Raw genomic sequence first — 25,529 nt, forward strand, 5'->3', positions numbered from 1 at the left:
GAAAATGGCCCTTTGAAGATAAAATGCTGCACGTGACTGCTGTATTATATGTCCATCAGTGGGGCTCAGTGAAATATATTCTAAGTTGGTGGAGAAGATGGATGGACAATTGACACCGACAATCTTTCCAGGAGCACAGGTGGTAAACCACTGCATCAGGAAGAGTAAAAAAAAAATCACAGCACTAGAATAAAGGCAGACAGCTATATTGGATGTTGGGTCCCACTTACAGAATCAAGAATTTGTCTTGTTCTGAAATTTGGTTTCAATGTTAATTTACCTGGGCTAGTTTGATATGTTGTTAAATAGTTATCATTTTTACCCAAGTACGTGCTGTGAAATAGCAAAAGGGTTGATTCTGTCTAGACATGTTGTGTGCTCATTATGTGATTTGTTTGCTAGGTTCTATGCCTCTGTTTTTGCAGTATAATCACTACTGTATAGTGTGCTTTTTTGAGTTTGCATATAAGCCACCCAGAGATCCACAGTAGATAAACATCTGTTTGTGGGTTTCACAATGACAGATAGTGCTTGCTTACCGATGGTATTTGGGACCAGGAACTCCAATGCTAAATGAAGCAGTCATAAGGTACAATGTCATGAGACTGCACTGACATACAACAGCAGTTCTGACAATCCCAGTTGCTGCATGATCTCAGCATCCTGCAGCTGCAGTCACCATTTGCAACTTCCTGTTGGCTTCCCCAATGACTTTCTTTGTCAGAAGTTGGCAGTAAAGGTGGCAGATGGTGACAGATGGTGACAGATGACCACTATAATGTTGTTACTGAAAGCCAGTTTCTAAGCGCTTCAACCACACTCGCATGATCAGGGGGACACTGCAACAGCTGCAACTATGAGGACCTATTATGAGTCCCTCTCATTCAGCACCACTGTAACTTCAATGCCTGATCTGAGTGGATGTTAAGCAAGGAACACAGGCAGTCCTCAACTTATGCAGTTTGGGAGCTTGGCAATCAGCCCACATTTATAACCAGTCGCAACCTGCTGTGGTCACAATTTGCAACCTTCCAAGCTGGCTTCCAACAAAAAAAACCATCAGCTTCCTCTGGCGCATCAGCTTCCTCTGTTCCTGGAGGAAACTGATTATCTGGACCCATACCAATCAGGTTTCAGGCCCGGATACAGCACGGAGATGGCATTGATCGCGCTGGTGAATGATCTCTGGCGGGCTCGGGACAGGGGTTGTTCCTCTGTCCTGGTCCTATTAGATCTCTCAGCGGCTTTTGATACCATCGACCATGGTATCCTACTGCGGCGTCTCAGGGGGTTGGGAGTGGGAGGCACCGTTTTACGGTGGTTCTCCTCCTATCTCCTGGGCCGTTCGCAGTCGGTGTTGACGGGAGGGCAGAGATCCGCCCTGAGGCCTCTCGTTTGTGGAGTTCCTCAGGGGTCGGTTCTCTCGCCCCTCCTGTTCAACATCTATATGAAGCCGCTGGGTGAGATCATTCGTGGTTTTTGGGTGGGGTATCATCAGTACGCTGATGACACCCAACTTTTTCTTTCCACCCCGAACCAACCCAGCGATGCCCTCGCCGTGATGTCCTGTTGCCTGGAGGCGGTCCAGGTCTGGATGGGGAGAAACAGGCTTCGTCTCAATCCTGCCAAGACTGAGTGGCTGTGCATATCGGCATCTCGGGCTAACCAGACTATTCCACCTCTAACGATGGGGGATGAGATGTTACCCCGTTGATAGGGCTTGCAACTTGGACGTCCTCCTGGATTCACGGCTCAATTTTGAAGACCATATAGGAGCCGTGACCAGGGGGGCTTTTGCCCAGGTTCCCCTGGTGCGCCAGTTGCGACCCTATCTGGACCAAGATGCCCTACGCACAGTCACTCATGCGCTCGTGACCTCCCGTTTAGACTACTGCAATGCTCTCTACATGGGGCTGCCCTTGAGGACCACTCGGAGGCTTCAGCTGGTGCAGAATGCGGCCGCGCGAGTTGTGATGGGGGTTTCCCGATACTCCCATGTAACACCTCTACTCCGCGAGCTGCATTGGCTTCCGGTTGCCCTCCGGGTGAGATTCAAGGTGCTGGTGATGACCTATAAAGCCCTAAATGGCGAGGGTCTGGGTTATCTGAGGGAACACCTGCTGCCGGCATCAAGCTCCCTTCGTCCAGTGCGCTCCCACAGGGAGGGTCTTCTCAGGGTACCGCCGGTAAGAGACTGCCGGCGGACAACACCCAGGGATAGGGCCTTCTCAGTGGGTGCGCCTGCCCTTTGGAACCAGCTGCCAGTGGAGCTTAGGACTGCCCCCAACCTCCGTTCGTTCCGCCGGGACCTGAAGACCTGGCTCTTCAAGCTCTCTGGCCCAGGCTGAGAATTTTAATTTTAATTTTAATTTTAAATGGGGTTTTATTTGTTCAGGGACGGATATAATTTTTTTAAATCTGTTTTTAACTTTTGTATTTTTTTGTTTTAATCACCCTGTAAACCTCCCTGAGTCCTTCGGGAAAGGGCGGTATATAAATATAATAAAATAAATAAATAAATAAACTATTATGTGATTTGCTTAACGACCATGGTAAAAATGGTTGCAAAATTGAATCCAAGCATGTGATAACTCACTTTTGACTGCACCAACTCAACAATGAAAATTCTGGTTCCAACAGTGGTTGTAAGGACTATCCGCCCCTGTAATTATGGGCCAAGCCCCAAGGCTTATTTTAAGGACCACTTAGTAAAATAATCCCAAATGCTGAAAATGACATTATTTAAAAGAAATGCCCTCATTCCCCCATTTTTAATTTCAAAGAGAGGAAGAGCCATTATCAGGCAGAGAGAACAGACCAAAATATCCCTTACCCTCTGTTTTCCTCTAGAAGATGACTGAATGGATCTATCTTGTGCAACCCACTTGTTCCCACGGCTGAGCCAAAGTAGCCTGAAGCTATAGGCATTGTACTTAAAGGGCCAAGTGGAGGTCCAGTAGAGAAGATGAAAGAGGCTGAGGTAGGAGCAGAGACACTGGAAACAGGCTGAGGGGCTGTGCAGGTAGAAGGGAGAGGTACTGATGCTCCACATCCTGGCTGGGACACAGATGAAAGAAGCGGGTTCACCGCTGAGTTGCAAGGAACAAAAACCGGCTTTGGATTCAAGAAGTCCAGATCTACTGGCTCATTCTGCAACACAGGAAAGAGATGTGCCACTGCAATGTTTTACCTCTCTTCTGTTGTCACACTCTAGAATGGCCTTCGTCAGGCAGGGCGTATTCCTCTATAAAGGATGAGATGGAGGGGTCAAGGGGAATAACAGGTTTTAAAAAGGCACTTCTTCATTTCAAATGGCTTGGCTCATTATGGAAATCAGTATGGAAAACAGATCCGGTCTGGGTATCCTACAGAAAATGGGATGCTCTTTACTACTGCATCCCTAACAATGGAATAAGCCAGACAAATAAAAGAGCAATTCAATTCAGGACAGATTTATTCTTGATACCTTCCTAAAAACCTTCTGAAGAATAAACAGAAAATTATGCACCATTTCGGATTTAATTCCAAACTGTGCCTCTGGGCACCAGAAGGAACAAAGATCCCATCCATCTGTAACTCTTTATAGTCACACCACCTCAGGAAAAGGTGTGGTTGCTTTAAAGAACTGCAGATAGGTGAGGACCCAGATTGTTGGGGGCAATTAAGCTGACTTTGTAATAATGCCGCTTGGGTGTGTGTGTGAAAGCCCTAATAAGCAGGCATATACATAGAATGAAGGCTACTGCTAAGCTTGTAAGCCGCCCTGAGTCTTCGGAGAAGGGCGGGATATAAATGGAATTAAAATAAAATAAAAATATTTTATTTATTTATTATGAAATTTATTTGCCACCCATCCCGTATCCAACAACTCTATATTTACCTGCCTGCCCACTTCAGTGTGTCTCTTTGGAACCAAATCTAAACGGCTGCACAGCCCTAAAATTTACTACAGTACAGAAAGCAAAATACCTGGAGCAGGTTCCATTGATTGCTTTCATTTGATTCTTTTACTACACTTGGAGCAGGGTCATTGAGTCCTGAGTGGGGGAAAACCAGTATTAGGAATTGGAAGCAATAAATGCAAATCACATTTTAATAGGGAAAAACTCCTAAGTAAGCTGATGAGGTTCGCGTGAGAAGCAGCATGCAGTAGTTTGCATTAAGGTCGTGGAAACCCAACTATAAATGCCAGTTTAGCTACATTTTATCCTGTGGGACCTTGAACAAGCCCCAGCTTTCTAAGGCTGAATCCAAGAGTACTGTGTTGTGAGACAGAGGTGGGGGGTGGGGTGGGGGGTTAATTGCATTATCACCCTCTCCCTGACAGATGTCATTCTTACATTTGGCTCAGCAACTCTTTGGAAACCTGTTAAAAAATAGACATTGGGCCAATTCATACAGCCATTTCTTAAACTTTTGTTTACTGCTCTTTAATTGCACAACTATTATTGTTTAGACTGCATTTGTTACTCAACAACCAGGAGCAGAAGCAAGCAGGGCAATTTACAGAGTAAATTGTGAGAGTAAGGGTAACTTTATTGTTCCCAGCTTATTTAAACAAATATATACTATCACATGCTTTCTCCAAAGATCTCAGTGGAATCCCAAAGGTGCTTTTTCAAGAGGCAACTGAACTTTCTTTTTTCTCTTTGAAGTCGTTTCACTTCTCATCCAAGAAGCTTCTTCAGCTCTGACTGGATGGCGGAGAATAGAAGGATTTATATTCCTTGCAGACGGCTGGTCATTTGCATTCTTTTAGAGCAGGGGTCTTCAAACTTGGCCCTTTTATGACTTGTGGACTTCAACTCCCAGAATTCCTCAGCCAGCATGCCTGGCTGAGGAATTCTGGGAGTTGAAGTCCACAAGTCATAAAAGGGCCAAGTTTGAAGACCCCCTGTTTTAGAGAGTCTTTGAAGCAGACAACACAGACTCATCCCCAACAGCCTGCACCTGTCTTCAACAGTGAAGGGACACAGGACAGGAAACATCCTGCAGCCAAGAAATTTGCATTACTCAAGTGACCCTGAGGACACAGGTAAGCCTCCAAATGGCTTCAACAACTCTCTGAAAGAATGCAAATGACCAGAACGAGCTGAAGAAGCTTCTTGGATGAAAAGCAAAACGTCTTCAAAAAGAAAAAAAGAAAGTCCAGTTGCCTCCTGAAATAGCACCTTTGGGACAACCATGACCTGGATGACTGAGAATCTCCACAGACATCCCAGTAGAATCTACTCATGCTAATAGATCTGGCAGGGGAGGTATATTCCAGATCCTGCCTGTGAGAGAGCATCATCTGGACCCAGCAAGAAAGCCTTTTCTGCCTTGTGCCTGTCCTCAGGAACATCATCCCCCCAGAAATTAGACCTCCCTCAAGTCCTAACTTAACCCAGCTTTGCTTTCAAGCCCAGGGCTTGGATAAAAGGAGTGAGCTTTCTTTCATGGCTAGTGAGTGTTCTTGGCTGCTATTTTTATATCTTTGTTGTTTTTCATTCTGGCTGTTTTTAGTTGTTTTCTATTATTTTAACGGGGAGCCGCCCAGAGTGGTGCATATGAGATAGGTACCCTATACATTAAATAAATACATAAATACATAACACTATCCATGGATGCTACACAATTAGATACAGCAGTGGGGAAAAGAGGAATCGTAATATTTGTATTTAGCTTATGACCGTCCATCTCTCTCAAGTCTTTCTTATCTCAGTAGGGTGACAGTATTCAAAACAGATTACTGTGTTGCTTGTGCTGCCTTCCTTAGCTTTCAGAGATAATCTACTCCAGAAAATAGGTAATGGATTATAACAAAGTCCTTCCATTTTCTAGACTGTGGAAAAAGTATCCATAGCAGCAGCTCCCTAGCGCTCTGTTCCACATTAAACACCATTAAACCACATCCAACTTACCTAGACACAGGAGTTCCTCATCAAGCAAAGAGAGGGAATTGGCTGCACCACTTGACTGAATAGGGGTGGATTCAGCATGGCCAATTGAATGAGTCCGGGAGTGACCAATTGCCTGAGGCGGGGGTGGGAGGATGGGGATTTCTGATAAGGCCGGAGCTGGAGTTAGGGTTGGTGTTGTGTTCAAGGCTGAAGGAAGGAGTTGTGGTGGCGGCGGCGGTGGTGGTGCTTGTGACGGCACATTCGAAACCTCCAATCCCTCCAAGTCAATGAGGGTATTAACGTTATTGGCAGAATTGCTTCCTACAGGGAAAAGAGAGAATTGAAAAAGATGCCAAAGGATGCAACGCAACACTGGATAGTTATTTTTAAGCAACAAGGGTATTGCTTTAATATGTGGATGTTGTCAAAGAAATCAAGAGTCAACTTGCAAGGCAGATTTCCAGCCTTGTCCATTTCTTCAACAGACAAGAGCTTCCTTGTTCCCTAATTCCAAAAAGAAACTCAAACTTCCTTGCCATTAGGTTGCATTATCTTCTGCCATGTTTTGGTCGGAATGAGCTCTTTCTCTGCTCCCTCACATCTATTCTCTGTCATTCAGCGTTACTGAGAAATGTACCCTATGATTATCAATATGGCTATGGATATTCAAGTTCGGAACAGCCAGCAAAATATGACAAACAGTGCTTTTTTTGTAAAAGAAAAAGGTGCCGGAACTCACACATGTTATACAACCCGCCTTGCCTACCCTACAAGGTTCCATCCAAAAAAGGTGCCGGAACTCCATTCTGAACGTTCAATGAGAAAAAAAGCCCTGATGACAAATATAACAAAAAGTCTTAGGGCACCTTGAAGGTTAATGGATTATTATGGTTGAAGCTTCCATAGGTTAAAATAACGGCAAGAGGAAAACAGATCAAAATCCAATGGTAATAATTTCCACACATATTTTTATGTACAACAGCATAATCATAGCTCAGAGATTACATAGTTTGGTATCTTGTTCCCCTTACCCATTACTATTTTGCGGGGACGTTTGGGTTCCAATTAAAAACAAATGAAATTCCAAAGCTTGCAATCTGCCTATCTCACAACTTTATCAATACAACAGAGAATTTATTCTAAATCTGCAGAAAGTTGTAGAGAGACTGTCGGTAAGCAGTAAGCTTAGCAGAGGGGGGGGGGAAAAACCAGGAAACGCAAGCTGACAACCCTGAAGGTTAAATTATCTACAATAATTATAATGATTATTTATCAATTAGCCTTAATAGTAACCTATTATGGGAATATTCTATTACTGTAATTGAGGTTAGATAGAAGTAATTTAGTTCCTAAGCTTGTAGTTCAGGGTGTTTAGGCTGGAATGTCCCTTTGACCTTCTCATGTTTAAGACCAGCCATTACATGGGAAGTAATAATGTTTTAGGAGCCTGGAATGTTCTTTTGCCAGTATTTCAGTATTACTGATTCTGATGTGTACTTACACTAAGGATATTAAAAATACCTCCTTCCAAATGCCATACTATTTTAAAATTACATGAAAGAAGCAGAATCATTAAAGAAACAAGCTAAGTATCTTCTGAGAAATACAATTCACCTTCTGTGGTAGGCAGCGCTGAAAGATCTACTTCACCATTGATGACTTGACCTTCAATAATTTTTTTGTAGGAATTTATTACTCGTGATAAGTTGTCACTAGCCTGAAGAATATCTCCTGTTAAGGGAAAAATGTAGAGCGTAGATATAGCCTACTGAGTTTTCAAGAATGCTTCCTCTGTCTAGAAACATTTATCAACCTGTCTTTGGGATAAGTGTCAGAGCAACAGCAAAAGCATTTAGACTTATATACCGCTTCACAGTGCTCTACAGCCCTAAGAGGTGTACAGGTTTACAGCATATTGACCCCCAACAATCTGGGTCCTCATTTTACCGACCTTGGAAAGATGAGTCAACCTTGAACTGGTGAGAATCGAACTGCCAAACTGCAGGCAGTCAGCAGAAGTAGCCTGCAGTACTGCATTCTAACCACTGCACCACCACCACTCATAAAGAGTTCCTGGTGCCATAATTCTTCCCATAATTTAATACTGCATGTATGTATATTATTATATTACACTACTACTACAACTGTTGTTTCTTTATTTGCCCGAAGTGGTTCATGTATCCATAAACAAATAAATAATCAGCCCATCTGATTCATGCCATTCTAACAGTATGCCCCTGCTCCCTAGCTTCATAGTTTAGGCTTTGAATATTCAGAAATGTGTTATGAAGAACCAGTATATTAAAAACAACACTGCCAACTGGGTTTCATTTAAATATTATTTTTCTGTTTAATTCTTGTGGTTTAGGCCAGGGGTCTTCAACCTTGGCCCTTTTATGACTTGTGGACTTCAATTCCCAGAATTCCTCAGCCAGCATGCCTGGCTGAGGAATTCTGGGAGTTGAAGTCCACAAGTCATAAAAGGGCCAAGGTTGAAGATCCCTGGTTTAGGCACTTAAGGCAGCAGCTTTCTGAAACTAAGTATGATTGAATATAACTAGTGCCTGTAGCATTAGTTCCATCTTCTAATATTCATCTACAGTTTATGCTGGCTCAGGAATTCTGGGAGTTGAAGTCCACGAGTCATAAAAGAGCCGAGGTTGCCGACCCCTGATATAGGTGTACATTTTATATAGTTAACTGATGCTGAAATAAATTTTTTAACCACAAAATGAAATTTATATCAGTGATTTTTTTTTGTCCTAATCATTTGGCATACTATCATTTTGTTCAATGCTTCCAGCATATATTGCTCCCTCTTTTTGTTTCCACCTCACCAAGTGGAAAATGAGGTCGATAGAAGGCAATCTAAATTGGTTAAAATGGACTATAAAATGCCTGAGTCCAGTGACCAGCGAATAACAAGTGAAGGTATTTTTCCTTATCAATTGTAAGCTTTGTTCACTCAATTCGTAGTCCTGGCTAATGTTTTCGTAAATGAACCTGCATAAGTTAGTAACAGAAGAGTATCCACCCTTTCACAGTTTTCATTCTATAATTTTGTCATCCCTTCAATACTGACCAGTTAAGGAAACCAAAGTTACGAAGGCTAACCTTCTGGTTTTTATAAAGTTACAATAACAGATCTTGCAAGTCTGAATGCTCCTCCCCACTTGGTCCTTTTTGAGAACTAGGGAGGGTCCTTCTGAGATAATAATAATAATAATAATAATAATAATAATAATAATAATAATAATAATAATAATAATAATAATAATAATAATAATAAGTTGGAAGGGACCTTGGAGGTCATCTAGTCCAACCCCCTGCTAAGGCAGGAAACCCTATAACATTTCAGACAAGCATTCACCACTTCTGGAGGCAGGTTGTTCCACTGGTTAGTTGTTCTAACTGTCAGGAAGTTTCTCCTTAGTTCTAGGTTGCTTCTCTCCTTGACTAGTTTCCATCTGTTGCTTCTTGTCCTGCTTTCAGGTGCTTTGGAGAATAGCTTGACTCCCTCTTCTTTGTGGCAACCCCTGAGATATTGGAACACTGCTATCATGTCACCCCTCACCCTTCTCTTCATTAAACTACACATACCCAATTCCAGCAACCGTTCCCTATATGTTTTAGCCTCCAGTCCCCCAATCATCTTTGTTGCTCTTCTCTGTACTTTTTCTAGAGTCTCGACATCTTTTTTACATCATGGTGACCAAAACTGGATGCAGTATTCCAGGTGTGGCCTTACCAAGGCATTGTAAAGTGGTATTAGTACTTCACGTGATCTTGATTCTATCCCTCTGTTAATGCAGCTTAGCTTCCTTAAATTACATTTCTCCCCCAATTCAGGTTTGTTTTTTTAAAAAACCACCTGTTTCAGTTGTGGCTCTTCCTGAAGATTATTAAGATCATTCCTTCTACCCATTGCAATTTCACTACATTAAAGGAAGTGTGGAAGTGCAAAGGCAGTGCAGCTACAGGTTTCCTGTTTTTTAATGTAAGGACCCTTCCAAAATGTTAATCTCTTGTAAAGTTCCAGAGGTGTTTAAAATGAAGGAGGAGTTTTCCAATGACCATGGAGCTTCTTTTTGTCAGTAATGGGGGAAAACACAATCTTTCCCTGCAAAGAAACAGTCCCAGTTACCCAAACTGCTGTCATTATCTTCTGTTTCACTGGCAAGCTTGAATAATGTCCGCCTTTTGGTTTCACATCTGTCATAGAGCTCCTGTGTGCAGAAAGGACAAGAGAAAAGAGGTAATTAAGCAAAAAAAAAATATTCACATCTATCCAGGGAGTGATTAAAGTGTGGTCATCTGAGTGACACTGGCAGCTCTCTTACATGACAGGAACTAACTATTGTGTAAGTAAAAGATTCACACCAACCTTCATGAGCTCTTTATCTGCCTCGGAAGAGTCTTCTTTGCTGTAGTGGACCAACATCTCATTCAACAATTTCACATTATTGTTCACCTCCTCCAAAGTATGCACGCGCTTTGTTACTTTCTGTATCCGTGCCTCATCCTTCAATTTTGAAACAAAAGAGCTAAAATTAAGCTTATTCTTTTCATTTCACGTTATAATTCCGGGCAGGCTGATTGAAGAGCTCAAGAGGCCACATATTCCCATTGCTGTTTCTAGAATTCTGCCTACAAAGTCCCGCTATCTGACATGGTTCTAAAAAAAAGCTTTTAGGAATATTTTATGTGGACAAACAAAGCTTAACACAACAATAAGAATCACTCTGTTCATACCAGTATATAAAAATAGCAGAAAACCTTAGTTTTGACTGATCTGTCTAGATCATTTTTAGTTATTTAAGGTAAGAATTTTGTCACAGAGATTTGAGAAGGAAAGGATAAATACTATACTACAGAATATGCAGGGGAAGAAAAACTAAGGATAAAAGCAAGAAACTACATGGAATTAATAAAGAGAGTGTACCATAGCAAAAAGGAAGCGGGGGGATATTTTGGCAAGGAAAATTCCATGCTAGCTGGTAATGAGTGTTGTAGTCCAACATATCTGCAGGGTATCAAGTTATGGAATAATGGCATAAATCATTGATTCAACTGATGGAAACACAGCTATCTTGTCACATGGTGGGGGGGAGGGATTGCCCCTGATAACTCCTAGTGATTGCCTAGATTAGATATCAGTTTCTTTAGCAAGATTTTCAGAAGTAGTTTGATTCCTTCCTGAAGCTGAGAGTGACTGGCTTGTGGTCAGCCAGCTGGTTTTGTGCAGAACTAGAACTCGCATCTCCTAGCCTACACCATAATCACTACTGTACACCAAACTGGCTCTCTTGTCATATGATGCAGACATTAGTAAACAAATGAGCCAGTGAACTGAAGATAATAGAACTATTAACTGTCTCATTTAAGAGTTGGGAGGCTGAGTGGGGCTACAAATCCTTGACTATCTTGTCCTATTTGTTACACAACCTCCTGATATAATTTCACTCGGAGATAAGAATTTGGTCCTAAGGAAAACTAAAATCTTATTACTAGAGGGTCAGCTCAGTTACTTTTCTGATAACTAATGGCCTGGGTTAAAAAGATTCTAAAATATTTGAATTTATAAAAAAAATTCCAAGCAATCATCACCTCTACAGTGTTATTAAGTGCTCAGTCTCACCTCTTTCACCATAGATTTAATAAGCTTGTTTGCTTCTTGTAAATCATCTGGGTTTTTGCTTTTCAACAGTTTAGCTAAAAGCTGCAAAAAGGAAAAAATAAATAAATAAAATCACTGACTCATTTTTTTCCCCTGCTGTTGCAAAAATTCATTGAAGGAACCCTAAAAATCTTATTCCTGATGCACATTTGAAGCATCAAATTCTAACTTTTGGCATTCTGATCTCAACCCTCTGAGATGCCGTTTGGGGTGAGATGCAACTTATAAACACAACAGCAAAACCCACTGATCTTGTTGGAGTGTATCTAAGCCTTATTAACAAAAAGAACAACCAAGTCTTCAGAGTCAGCCCTGCAGCTGGCAAAGTCTCTTCTGGGTTGCCGTAATTTCTGGAGTATGTTAGGTCTAGAGGCCTGAAACTATAACAACAGGAGGAAGATGCTTGTAGCTTTCAAGGATTCTAAGCTTTGAATTCCACACATTTTATTGGGCTGTCTGATTGTAGTCAACTTTGAAAATATCATTAATGAAAAACAATCTAAAAAACAAGAGCTGTGGTGGTGCAGTGGTTAGAATCCAGAACTGCAGGCTAACTCAGTGGTCAGGAGTTCTATTCTGACTGGCTCAAGGTTGACTTAGCCTGCCATCCTTTGGTAAAATGAGGTCAGTAAAATGAGGACCCAGTGTTACATGTTTTGTGCCAGCCCATGGCAGTTCCCCAAATAGGTCATCAGATGGAGCAAAGAGGCTTCTTTGCTCCCCTGCAGCAGCCCCATTGGCGAGAGAGTTTTATGGCTAGGGAGGGGCCGAGACCCCCCATAAATACCTCTGCCCAGGGGCTGTTTCTTAGCTTCTAGTTCTGCTTCTCTTTCTATTCTCTCGCATGCATTCTCTATCTTACAAGCATGGATGCTTCCATGCCATATAGCTCTTTTTATATAACCTGTCGATGAATAAAGCTTCATAATGACTGCATCTCTGCATTCTGCCTATTTCACTTGGAAGCACCCTAACGTTCCATCGATCTCTTGTGAAAGCTGCTTCACACCCAGTTTGTTGGTGGGCAATATGCTGACTCTGTAAACCGCTTAGAGAGGGTTGTAAAGCACTGTGAAGCGGTATACAAGTCCAAGTGCTATTGTTAATGTATTAAATGGACTACAGTAAGATGAGTGGATGATCTTTTAATGACTTGTCTCAGCCACTTCCACTTTTTCCTTCCTCAAAAGAAAAACAAATCATATTCGTAATACATTAACTGTAAGGTGTGAATTACTATGATGCCAGACAACCTAAGCCATTCAATTCAGCCCTAAATTCAGAGGATGACCAAAGTGAAACTTTTTCTTCACCCACAAAGAAATAGGGAAATTATCCACAAATAGTGAAAACAGTACTACCTGGTTCAGAACAAAAGTAACATTCATATCACGTAACAGGTCAGAATTTGTGAACACTTCACCTGAGTGGTTTTTCTTTGCACTTAAAAATGCAACCCTTAATGTCCCTATGCTTAGAACAAGTAAGATCAAGAAGCACGACATTTTGTAATGTACCCAATAGTATCTGCAATTGCTTCCAAAAATCAGAGTTGTTGTGCTACAACATTCATGGGGAATAAGAAACATTCACTCTTAGAACATTTCTAAAACTCCAGATGGAGAGGGAGCAGGAAAGTTACTAAATCCCAGTTTTACATTCTCTATCCTAGTGTTTCTCACCCTTGGCTACTTGAAGGTGTGTGGACTTCAACGCCTAGAATTCCCCAGCCAGCCATTAAACGACCAAGTGTTGAGAAACACCATTCAATCCTATGAAAATCAGCTCAGTGGAACTTGCCTGTTGCACATTGTTATAGCTGAGGCGTCAACTTTACCTTGGATTTCTCTTCATCATCAAACACGGGGTTCTTGGGACGAGGTGGTGGAGAGGGAATAAGGGTTTTCTCCACAGGAATAACAGGATCAGACAAGACAATGCCTGAAAGCAAACAGAAAACAACAGGAATGTCATACCCAAGTATCTGAAAGGCTTGAGTCTGCTTCTCTCTTTCCAGCTCCTGCTAACCTCCTGCTTTTGAACCACAGTTGCCAGATCACTTTCAGAGGGATTACTGCATTTGAATCTGATAGAGGTCAACCTTCTTTAACCTCATGGCTTCTGATTGGTACATCTAGAACTTTTGTCCATAATGCTGAAGGTAATGTTACTAGGGGGATCGTAAGAGCTGTAAATCTACGTATCTGAAGAGTAGTAATCTGGAGGAGGCTGAATTAGATTAAGCACACTTCATTTAACGTGGTTATTTTGTATATCATCTGATTTAAAACTCCAAAGTAGCTTTACATCTAAATGGCAAATATGTAATTAGTATTCAGTGTGTGGATTGGGTGTGAACAGTATCCAGAACTCCCTCATGATGGCATTGAGAACTCCATAGCATTTTGTGGAGGGAAGATTTTATGTACTATTCTATAACATATGAATAAAATTCCTAAACTTTATAATGTATAATTATATACTCCATTACATTATTACAAAATTCTATCAAGCTACAAAGGAGAAAAAAGGCAGTACAGGAAACAGTTCTCTACCTTGTCTTTTCAACATGTGGTAGGCATCTTTGATTTTGGACTCATCTGGCAAAGCAACTGTCCAGCTGTACAACAGCTCAATTATTTTGGTTTTGACCTTTTCTGACACTCTCTCTCCCAGGTACTGCAAGAATGCCCAAGAAGGTAAAATGTTTCAGTTTTTCTGCCCTCAAATAAAATAATTTCTGAACTATAAGATATCTCTAAAGTCAAATGAATTTTTGCTGGTTTCAGATGCAGTAGATTAAGAAACTGACCTGTACAACAAGAAACCATATATTTGTTTTGACAACTATTTGGCCAAAACAAATTTCCAAATTTCTACTATGAAGTGATAACAGTGTGTGTCTCTGTGCACACATTTTAATGTACCATCAAAAGATTCAATGTGTCATCAGTATCTGAACCTCATCAAGGCAATCCTGGGCATGTCCATTCAGAAATAAGCATCACTAAATTCAATAGAACTCAATCCCAGGTTAAAACACATAGAACTGCAATGTAAAATTCTTTAATTATATGAATTGCACATATCCTTGAATGATTCCTATCTCTGCATTATTCCTCAGCCTAGCAAGTTGTGCATTATTTACTAAAAACTGTGCAAATAGGGTGAAACACTTTTTAAGTGTAGCTGCAATTCAATTATTCACAGCCTGATTTATCTTTGAAGGATGTGCCTGAAAAAACTATGTTTTGGGTTATGAACAATCCACATACAGATACAAACGAAGAAAACAGAACTAATACTAACCTTGGGAGATACAACTTTTATTAGCTCATTTAAAAAACGAAACTTCCCTACTTCATTGTGAAATCTGTGCCCACAGTTCTTCATACAAGCTTCCAGCACCTACAAGTCAAGCAAACAGACCTGAGATAAGTATCAAAAATTAGGATGGGTCTATCCGAAAGAAGTCCTCCAACTTGCCTCAAATAAGTCAGAGGTTGCCTGTGAAATCACCAAATAGTATTTACACCATCAGGGTTTCACGTAAGACAAAAGTGGATAATGTTTCCCTTTGAGAGCCCCATTCCTTCAGAAATAATCTGTTAGGGGTGTCATTGTGGAGAGGACCAAAAACAGTGTGCATTGAAATATATTCCCCTTGCTAATAGCTTTAAATAAATCAATAGCTTTTCCCACTTCTGTCTCACACTGACTTCTTTCCTTCAAGCAGCAGCTTGCAGGGAAGGCAATGTGAACTGACATTTTGAAATTAGACCGTATCCATGCCCATCTTTCTCTTTTCCTTTTCCACTTCCCTCTGACTCAGTATGGTCATAAGAACTGTGTATGGATCTACAAGAATCAAAGATGAAGTTCCCAGAGAAACCCCCTTTTTACGGGGAATCCTCTTACGATTTTGTCTCCATTGTGGACACTAAAAGAGTTAATAACAACATGGATCGAGTAATGTAAAAAAAATCTAGATGGAGACAATCTAATTCTAAAGAATACAAAGTATCCTTTCATTGGAGATAAGTTAACCTATTTAGAGTTAATTTACTGGGTCAGAAGACGACCTTTTGATATTACTATGGCACAATGATCTATCTTCACTGGCCTAGCTAAGCAGTAAGCCCAGAAGTCACATAATTCAGCAAAATGAAATGAAGATACCAATTAGACATTATTAAACCAATTTAGTGCATTATACCTCAGGAAAACATGCATTTTATATCTGGAAGAACTGGCTTCTGACCTTCCAAGTTATGCACTTAAGAAAGAGGACTGCATTCTTATCAGCCCACAAGACTTAACAGAAAGTTGTTGAGGCATTAATGTCCTTTCCTAGCTAATGCCCACTACGCCAGTTACTTTAGACATAACCACAATTATTATATTCTTATATTTTGCTTCAAAATCATAAAGAGTAAAAACATTTTGTAAGCCAGCTGTTAAGGCAAACACAGTCTATCCATTTTCTCATAGGTGAAGCCAATATTCAGGTCTCTGTTCCATAGTTAAAGAGCTAGAGGGAAATAAAATAAGAAAAATAATCCAGTTTGCCACAGAAGAGGCTAATGATCACATGAGACAATTTTCCTTAATCTACATAACTCTTTGTAGCACCATTGATAATTCTACTTCATAAAGATATTAATCTGTGTGGAAATCCAGAATTTCAAAAGAGAGATAAGGAAGACCTACTGTCAAGGCCTGGACTGCCTCCCATTCCTGTGGTGACTGGATTTTATGAGCCAGCAATCTAACAGCAATCTGTGGACTGAAATAAATAGGTTACTTATTTAAATAGCATTCCCCAAACGTACCTGACCACCTACACAAAAAGATAGACCATTGTTCTTTGTCCCTGAAAAAAAACACCTATTATATCAAATTTAAGACAGGAGAGGAGACAGAGTGCTAAGACTAAATAGGAGAAACAATCTGTGATTATTTCAGATACTTCTGTTTATTCACACTAAGGTTTGGGAAATACGAACAATAGAAAATGTTTCATTTTCATAGCTGCCCCTGCAATATGCAGCAATCTCATTTTCAAATACATTGTTATAAAGTGCATTCAGGAAGTATTCAAACCCCTTTCACTTTTGTCAATTTTGTTATGCTGTTATGTTAAGGATTGGAGAAAGCAGTTTTAATGCCCTTCATTTTCTCATAACGGAAAGATACCATTTTCCAATAACTCCAAATGCTACAATTCATTATCCTTGTTTCCCTTAAATGTCTATGGAGATTCTCAGTCATCCGGGTCATGGTTGTCCCAAAGGTGCTTTTTCACGAGGCAACTGGACTTTGTTTTTCTTTGAAGACGTTTTGCTTCTCATCCAAGAAGCCCCTTCAGCCTCGTGAAAAAGCACCTGAGGTATTTTCCTCCTAGAAACATTTAAATCCCACATGCCTACTAACATTTAGAATCACTGCAGTATTTTGAGGATGAAACGATTGAAAAGAGCAACAAACATCCCTCATATTGCAAAAGGTATCAGAATTGGAAATGAAATAAAATGTTATCCCTAGATTCTAAACCGACCCCTAGCTATGTTCACGGAGTGCTTTGTCATATTTCCTGCACAGTTTTCATGTTTGAGAATGCAAAGTACAGGTGGGTCCTCCACTTACAACCAGAACTGGGACTGGAATTTCCACTGCTAGGCAAAGTGGTTGTTAAAGGAGTTGTGCCTCATTTCACATCTTTTGCCACGGTTGTTAAGCAAATCACTGCAGGCTTTTTTGAATCAAGCGTCGTTAAGCAAATCTAGCTCCCCCTACTGACTTTGCTCATCAGAAGCCCACTGGGAAAGTCACAAATGATAATCACAGGACGCTGCAACCGTCATAAATGCAGGCCAGTTGCCAAGTGTCCAAATTTTGATCACGTGACCATGGGGTGCTGTGACAGTTTTAAGTACAAGGACTGGTCATAAGTCACTTTTTCAGTACCGTTGTGACTTTGAATGGTTGCTAAACTAATGGTTGTAAGTCGCTGACTACCTGTACTAATATCTCATCAAAATCAGGTATTACATGTAACATCAAACTGAATACAGTTTATGTGATGGGGTTTGATCCATCACTTGAACTGTATTAAACTAAGGATCAAATCCTGTAGCTTTCTAAAAAAAAATCCCTTCTTCAGGGCTTTTTTTCTCATAGAACGCTCAGAACGGAGTTCCGGCACCTTTTTTGGATGGAACCTTGTAGGATAGGCAAGGCGGGTTGTATGACATGTGTGAGTTCTGGCACCTTTTTCTTTTACAAAAAAAGCACTGCCCTTCTTCAATAAAACCTCATGATGCAATATGGATAGTTTTGGATACAAACCCTTCAAGTTCTTTGTTGATCTGATCACAGAAGCCAATAATATACTCCCAGTCTTCCTGTCTATTCAAGGGGTTGGTGGCTTTGTCTGGTAAAAAGGAAAAGCAAAGGTGTTAATAGTTTTTTTAAAAAAAATAAATCTCAAACTTCCTTCTGATGTGAAATAGTTGGTAATATGCTAAGCATATTTCTCTCTCTTTCTCTTTCGGAAAGACCTTGGGAAAAACAAAAACACTTCATATAGCGTAGTCATGATTAAGAGCCAGGGATATAAGCTCCAAATCCATGACAATCATGAAAACTTACCGGGTGACCCTGAGCCTGTCCTTTAGTCCAAACCAGGGGTAGGCAACCTCGGCTCTATTATGACTCATGGACTTCAACTCCCAGAATTCCTGAGTCAGCTATGCTGAGGGAAAACGGAGAGGATTCCAAGCTGAGCCATGCTGGCTCAGGAATTCTGGGAGTTGAAGTCCATGAGTCATAAAAGAGCCGAGGTTGCCTACCCCTGGTCCAAACTATCAATCACAGAAGACTGTTACAGCGAAAAACTAGAAAAGGATGCTAAGCATAGCCACTTCAGATTCTAGAGCAGAGGTGTCAAACTGCCAGCCCGTGGGCCAGTTGCATCATATGGTGGCCACACCCACCCCAGCTCCAGCAATGCAAAAAAAAAGTTGTGACACGTCACGTGATGCGGCAAGTTTGACACCCGTGTTCTAGAGGAAAGGCAGGACGTAAATATAACAAATAAAGGGAAATAGTGAATCAGCTGCCTGAATCAGCTCACGTGGCTGATTTAGCAGCTGTTCCCCATTTTCCAAACACCTGTGAATGTGCAACTGATTGCTTCATTTTCTTCCCACCAAAGCAAACCGGCTGGGCATCAACATGCACAAGGAGGCTGCCAGAGCAGCAACCAAAGCAGTGATGCAAGGCCTGCAGATGATACCACTGCTTCAAACATTTGAAAATGAAGTGCTTCACGTTTACTTCCATGCATTTGGAAGTGCTTCTCTTTCAATGCCTTACACACCAATATTCAACAGTATTTGCCACAACACACACAAACACACACACACCCCTACAAAAAATATTAGCAAGAAATCATTTTTCAAAAACATCTTTCTCTGAGATACAGAAAGCTAGTTGGAAGTTGTCTGAGATTTTTTTTAAAAAAGGAGAGCTATATCCATATACAGGAAGAAAAAAAAACAGGTGCTTCCAGGAGGATTTTTATTGTCATGTCTGGCATTTGGAGGTGCATCAATATGCCTATTAAAATGTTTCCTGGAGACAACCAGCCTCTCTGCCCCACCTCATTTTTTTTCCTCAGTAATTTTAATTTTTTAAAAATGAATGACAATCTGTTGTAAAGCAAAGCACTAGCCTTAAGCATATCCTGAATTTTCAATGACCCCAATCAAACCTCCAGAAGCACTTTTACCAAATAAAGTGTGGGTGTCTACAGCCCAGGATTTTGATGGAATTGCCACGGTAGGATCAATTTTGAGAGAATGCATACAACACACCTTCAGAATTGTATATGTGACCATTGACCCTCAAAAATTAGGGGCTCCTAGTGTGTAGCATAATAAAAAGTGGGATGAGAAGCAACACCAATACAGACAGGATATTCTACCTGAAAATAATAAACAAACAAAGAAAGTTAAAGGTGACTGGATGACCATTTTTTTTAGTTATGTTATGCTAATATCATACTGGCACTGAGTCAATCAATTGGGGCATTTTGTAAAAAAATATACAAATTAAAAAGTCCTGGATTAAGGTAATCAGCTGCCTGCTTAAATGGAAGCCTGGCTAAATGAACAGGCACAAGTTAGACATGCCACTGCAGAATCATATGCTTATTGCTTAACATATTTTTTATCATCATCCAATCCGGCACATATGCTCAAGAAATCTCTATGACATGTGGATTTAAAAAGAGGCTTGGAAAACATCTGAAGCTATGTAGCTTCAGGGCCCATCGGGGACAAAACATATCCAATGACTTTGGCAGCAAGTGTAATCAATCTCTGGTGAGATTTGCTAAAATCCAGAAAATCTCCATGTTGTTTTTAAACAGATTCCAGTCAGGAGGATCTCTTGGAACACTCCAAGGTCCTTGTATCATAAAAGTTTAGCCTTGACCTGCAGAAACCTTGTCTACTACTAGTATTTGCCTTTTTTTTCTATCCTGAATGCTATCCATCAGACAATATCAACTTGCCTTATAAACCTTGAGTACTCATAGGACATAAAAGTCCATTATGTAGCAAAAAAGGGAAAAGCCATGTTATCATCACAAACCCTATGCTACTGTGGGTAACTAAGAATCTAAACAAGAAATATTTAATATTATGAGCAAGCAATTGATATTTGTAATTAAATGGTGCCTTCCTAAATTACAAAAAGATGACTGAGCAGTAGTCAGTCCTAAACTAAAAATATAATTGACATTTCATGTTCAAATGCAGAAAACCCCCAACAAAAAAGAAACCAATTCTAAATAACTGGTTTTGAAAGAGAATTGGCACTGAAAATAAGACCATGAATGCAGAACAGAGACGTACTGTATCAAGTCTGCAGGATGTGATCATTGGGTAGGAGAAATTCAGTCAATTCATGGTAAGGCAGGGCTTTTGTCCAAGATTTTATTCCAGAGGGAGGTGAAAACAGAGAGGAATTTGGGAGCTGTGGATGGAAGGACAGTGTCTGAGGAAAACTTGAAATCCTACTCCTAGAAAATCTCCATCTGTCAAAGTGACAGGTATATGAGTATATATTTAATCCAGATAAAGCAAGGATTTGACAGCTCAGTTATTTAGTGATATTAGGAGAATCTCATTATAATCATTATAAGTGATTTAAATAGTTACATTTAGTTCAAGTCTTTGTTTAAATGTTAACAAAGTTATTATGTTGTTCTATATTCCCCCCCCCCCCGCCGATCCACCTATTTATATTCCCACATATATATCATGAAATACAGGAAAAAGACAAAATAATTTAAACACCATGAAACAGTTTGGTGATGGCAGCAAACGTCCTTTGGAGATTAATGGGATTAAATTTCAAGCATGAAGACTAAAATGATAATAAGAAAAAGACAGCCACAAGAGGATATATAAGGCTTTAAGAGAATAATTGTGAATGAAATTATTAACTGAATGCACAAAAAACCAAGCAGATATCATGTCTATCCCAGAAAAATAATTTAAAGGGATCACAATTTTTTTACCTCTTCATTTGCGTTATTTGCATTTGCATTTCATTTATTTTAATATTTCAATATTAGAACATGGGTGCAATGAATCCAAAAGCATTTTTGTTTTAAAAATACCATGGTGTTTCTGTACAGTACCTCCACACAGCTTTAGTGGTTACACCAACAGTTTTTTGAATGTATAACAATAACATCTACCATGTTTTTTGAACTGGAAGTCAGGACAAAACAACTATGTTCAGTTATACCAAGAGAAGCTCCAGTACATAGGAAACAGTTCTGCTGAAAGCACTGGACAACTCTGAAAGTGACTGGAGAAAGACTGTGTTTGGTGAATATAACTCTTTCATAACACTAAAGCATGGTTTCTCTCTTCACATTTCCTTCCCTAACATGTTACACCTTTCTCCTTCCCCATCTCCATCCTGTTTAGTTTCCCCTCCTCCCATCTTTCTCTTGCCTTCCAACGCAGCAACTGTTCACCCCATTTCCATCTTGATTCCTTCTTCTTCTTGGCTGCTTTGGCAGGAAGAGGGGAGAAAAATGTGGGCATGTGTCTTATAGGTCACAGTGGCTTGCGGGCAAGAGGCAGAATATTTGATGTTAGAAGATGTTATTAATTTTGTAACTGAGGTAAATTATTTTATAAGCAATTAATTTTAACCAGATGTTCTGTTTTTATCAGAAGTGTAGCTTCTGACACAGAAAAAAATGTGAACCAGAACTCCGGGCTGGTTTAAAAGGAATTGGCAACTTGATTTAATAAGGCAAAGAAACTGGGCATCTTTATACATACTTTTCCCCCCTTTCTCTTGAATCGTTGAAGTCAGTAATTATTTTCTAGTTAATAGTTTAAAACATAGATGCTAGGAATAAATTGAAATGTCAAAGCAAATTATGTAATAGCTTTTAGTTAACATAATTTAGTTATTAAAAATGAAGTTATGAGACTGTGAAAAACACACATTCGCTTTTTAATTTAATGAATTCCTATTCCAATTACCATCCAAAATTATTTGCCAGTAATTAGAAATCCAAATAAAGGACATTTTTTTAAAAATAAAAATAAAATATTTAAGGTAAGCAACACAGAATAGCAGCAGTAAAAGAACAATTAATACAGTAAAAGAACAATTAATAAGCCCAATACAGATGAACAGACTAGCATTTTCTTACGAAAATATAAACAATCTACTTGTGATCTTTGATTTGTGATAACTGATCTACACATATACGTTATAATACTTATTATCTAGAATATGCGAAGCAGGCATTAACACCCATTTCCATGCTTAACTTGAACTAAAAAAGACTTGCAACCTACTATTTTAAGTCCCACCTTAGGCATGGAAACCAGCTGGGTAACTGGGCCAATTACCTTCTCTCAACCCAACTCACCTGACAGGATTGTTGTTGTGGGATAAATAGGAAGAAATATTAGGCATGTTTGCTGCCTTGAGTTATTTATAAAAATACAGGTAGTCCTCAACTTACAAAGTTACAATGGCACTGAAAAAAGTGACTTATGACGGTTTTCATTGCAGCAGTATCCTGATCACGTGATCAAAATTCAGATCCTCAGCAACTGGTTCATGAGGGTTGCAGTGTCCCGGGATCATGTGAACAGCTTTTGTGACCTTCTGAGAAGTCAACGGGGAACCCAGATTCACTTAACAACCGTGATAGCAACTGCAGTGATTCACTTAACAACTGTGGCATGAAAAGTCATAAAATAGAGGCAAAACACACTTAAAAAATCTCACTTAGCAACAAAAATTTTGGGCTTAATTGTGGTCGTATGTTGAAGACTACCTGTGATAAAGGTGGGATTAAAAAAAGAATCATAAGAGGAAAAAGAGGGAGTGTGGGAGCTAGAAAGCTTTTTAAAAAAAAAACAAGTGAAGTTTTCTCAGATTTATTCTTCCTATCAAAATTAATGGAAGCAAATTTTCTATGCCAACTCAAAAGCAAGTCAGAGCTGGTCCAATAAATGATACTGATCTTCTAGTATCTGCCTCCTGAGGCCTACTCAATAAAGGAACTTCATTTTAATCACTCTACCGGTTATTCATGACAAAATGCATAAAAGGAGTGAAAAAGGATATTGGCTAAGGCTGAACAATGTACTGTGATATTCATGCCTTCCAATCACATTTTTACAGTACATTTGCTATGCAGCTTTAAAAATGGAAAAGCAGTTTTTAAGTTAAGAATGCCAATTTGGTGAATACCTAGACAAAACTATGCAGGGTTCTCTTCTTGGCAACAGTACAAAACTGGTTTGCAATTGCTTTTTCTCCAGAATTGTCTAACTTACAGCTTTATAATTCTCTGGTGCTCTCATCTCCCATTCAAGTACTAACCGGCAAACCATTATCTCTCAGCATCAGACGTCTGCCTTCAATATGAGAATAACAACACTAATCTTTTTTTTCACTTTGACATAATGTACGTGAAGCATTTAGAGCAAACTAAGGACATACCACATGCAGGCAATGCACTTCAAAGTCTACCAAGGGCCACTATCTCCAAGAATAATAACAGTAAGGCTATCAGTCGCTGGGAGTAACAATTGAAAAGGGTACTTTTGTGTGGTATTACTTGTTGTCTTTGCAGAAGTATCCATCGCCACTGTGACAAATAAGGTGCTGAACCAGACAGACTTTTGATCAGACTACCTAAAGCTCTTCTTGGATTCTTAAAACTTTCATCCATTTGTTCCCCATCCTTATGCCATTTCTGCAATTTAAAATATGTCTGGAAAAATGATGTGATTTGAATATATGCTGAGCAGGTAAAGCTTTCCCTCTCTAGTCATAGCTGACTCTAGGGTGCGGTGCTCATCTCCGTTTCTTGGCTGAGGGAGCCAGCATTGTCTGAAGACATTTTCCGTGCTCATCTGGCCAGCATGGCTATACACTAAAGGCCCATGGAACGCTGTTACCTTCCCACCGAGGTGGTACTTATTAATCTACTTGCATCTGCATGCTTTTGAACTGCTAGATGGGCAGGAACTCAGGCAGGAACAGGAGCTTACCCTGTTGTGAGGCACTCAGGTTTCGAACTCAGGCTGTCAGCTTTGCAGCTGACAAGCTCAGCGTCTTTAATCGCTGAGCCATCATGCCCCCTTCTATGCTGAACAATAAAACAGAGCTTAGAAAACTCAAAAATGCAAACCCATAGCCTCTGAAATATTATAGTTATTTAACAGTAGAAAATGCACATAGAATATTTTACTTTCCTCCTCTTAGAAATTAATCACTGTTTAATAGAGCCAATTCGCAGGAATCTTCAAGTACTGCCAATGCAACTCAAGAGTTTGTTTAACTGAATGTGTATATTGTGTATTGAAGTGCACAGTCGTCCTTACTTTATTGCAACAGGCAAAACATCTCACTGGCAGTTCAATGCAGAAAGGGGAAAAAAGGATTTTTCCCAGTAGCATTTAAAAACTGTATGACAGACTCTGAAAAGAGCTAGATGGGAAATTACAACACTGGAAAGTTGTGAAAAGGCCAAAATCAGTACTAATGAATAACTTACAAATAAGTGAATGGAAAGAGGAAGAGGCTAGTAGAAATAAAGTGTATATTTCAGGAAGGATCTTTTTCTAGCAAAAGTGAAGGGGAAAAGCGTGATTTGGGAATATTCTGAACCAAATGAAGTAAAAACAGTACTGTAAAAATACAGGTAGTTCTTGAGTTACAACCATTCATTCAGGGATTGTTCAAAGTTATGATTGGTTCTCAAAGTTCCAAACTTTGCAGCACTCCACAGTCACGTGAACAATATTGAAAGACTTGGCAACCAGCTTGCACTTATGACTGGTTGCAGGGTCCTGCAGTCACATGATTGCCATTTGCGACCTTTCCTGCTGCATTTTCTAATCTAGAAGCAATGTCAATGGGGAAACTGGCAGGAAAGACAGAAGTCGCTCAGGCCTCTCCCACCCTCCTGCCACACTTCTGCACAGGCAGACTCCCTCCACTTTCCACTTAATGACCCATGCTACTGGAGTTATAACAACAAGCAGGACTGCCTGGATTGTCGTCTCTAAGTGATGCAGTCACATGATGTCCTTATTGCTTTATGACCACATCACTTAGCAACGACAATTTTGGTCCCAATTACAGTCCTAATTTGAGGACTGCATGTGTCCTACAGGATAAGCTCCACTGCCCCAAATTTACACAGCTGACCTAATTTGTAGCCACAGGAAGTGTTCCATTTAGTAAGTGCACTCCTATAAGCTAGAAGGGAGGACACACGAGCTCTGGATCAGAAGGAATCAAAAGGCCGGATTGCAAGAGGCGACTGGTCCAAAGCTTGAAAAGCCAGGGTGGGCGGAGGTAAACGACAACAAGCAGCGACCCCGAAGCTCTCCGTGGGCTTCCTT

General features: G+C 40.1%; 1 protein-coding gene across 2 annotated transcripts in view; it reads right to left on the bottom strand.

Moving 5' to 3' along the window:
• The window catches only part of GGA3 (golgi associated, gamma adaptin ear containing, ARF binding protein 3), a 38,677-nt gene that overhangs the window by 12,730 nt on the left and 418 nt on the right, over window positions 1–25,529 (bottom strand). For both annotated transcript variants that reach the window (XM_081318573.1, XM_081318574.1), the window contains exons 2-13: window positions 17,908–17,992; window positions 16,270–16,345; window positions 14,869–14,967; window positions 14,115–14,238; window positions 13,397–13,500; window positions 11,521–11,601; window positions 10,267–10,404; window positions 10,027–10,108; window positions 7,497–7,613; window positions 5,904–6,203; window positions 3,970–4,037; window positions 2,834–3,150 (exon numbers count right to left, since the gene is read on the bottom strand). In XM_081318573.1, coding sequence (XP_081174699.1) covers window positions 2,834–3,150; window positions 3,970–4,037; window positions 5,904–6,203; window positions 7,497–7,613; window positions 10,027–10,108; window positions 10,267–10,404; window positions 11,521–11,601; window positions 13,397–13,500; window positions 14,115–14,238; window positions 14,869–14,967; window positions 16,270–16,345; window positions 17,908–17,992 — 1,591 coding nt within the window. The remainder of the gene's footprint in view (window positions 1–2,833; window positions 3,151–3,969; window positions 4,038–5,903; window positions 6,204–7,496; window positions 7,614–10,026; window positions 10,109–10,266; window positions 10,405–11,520; window positions 11,602–13,396; window positions 13,501–14,114; window positions 14,239–14,868; window positions 14,968–16,269; window positions 16,346–17,907; window positions 17,993–25,529) is intronic.

Source organism: Vipera berus (genome assembly GCF_964194415.1).
Source record: "Vipera berus genome assembly, chromosome: 2".
Taxonomy (NCBI): Eukaryota; Metazoa; Chordata; class Lepidosauria; order Squamata; family Viperidae; genus Vipera; species Vipera berus.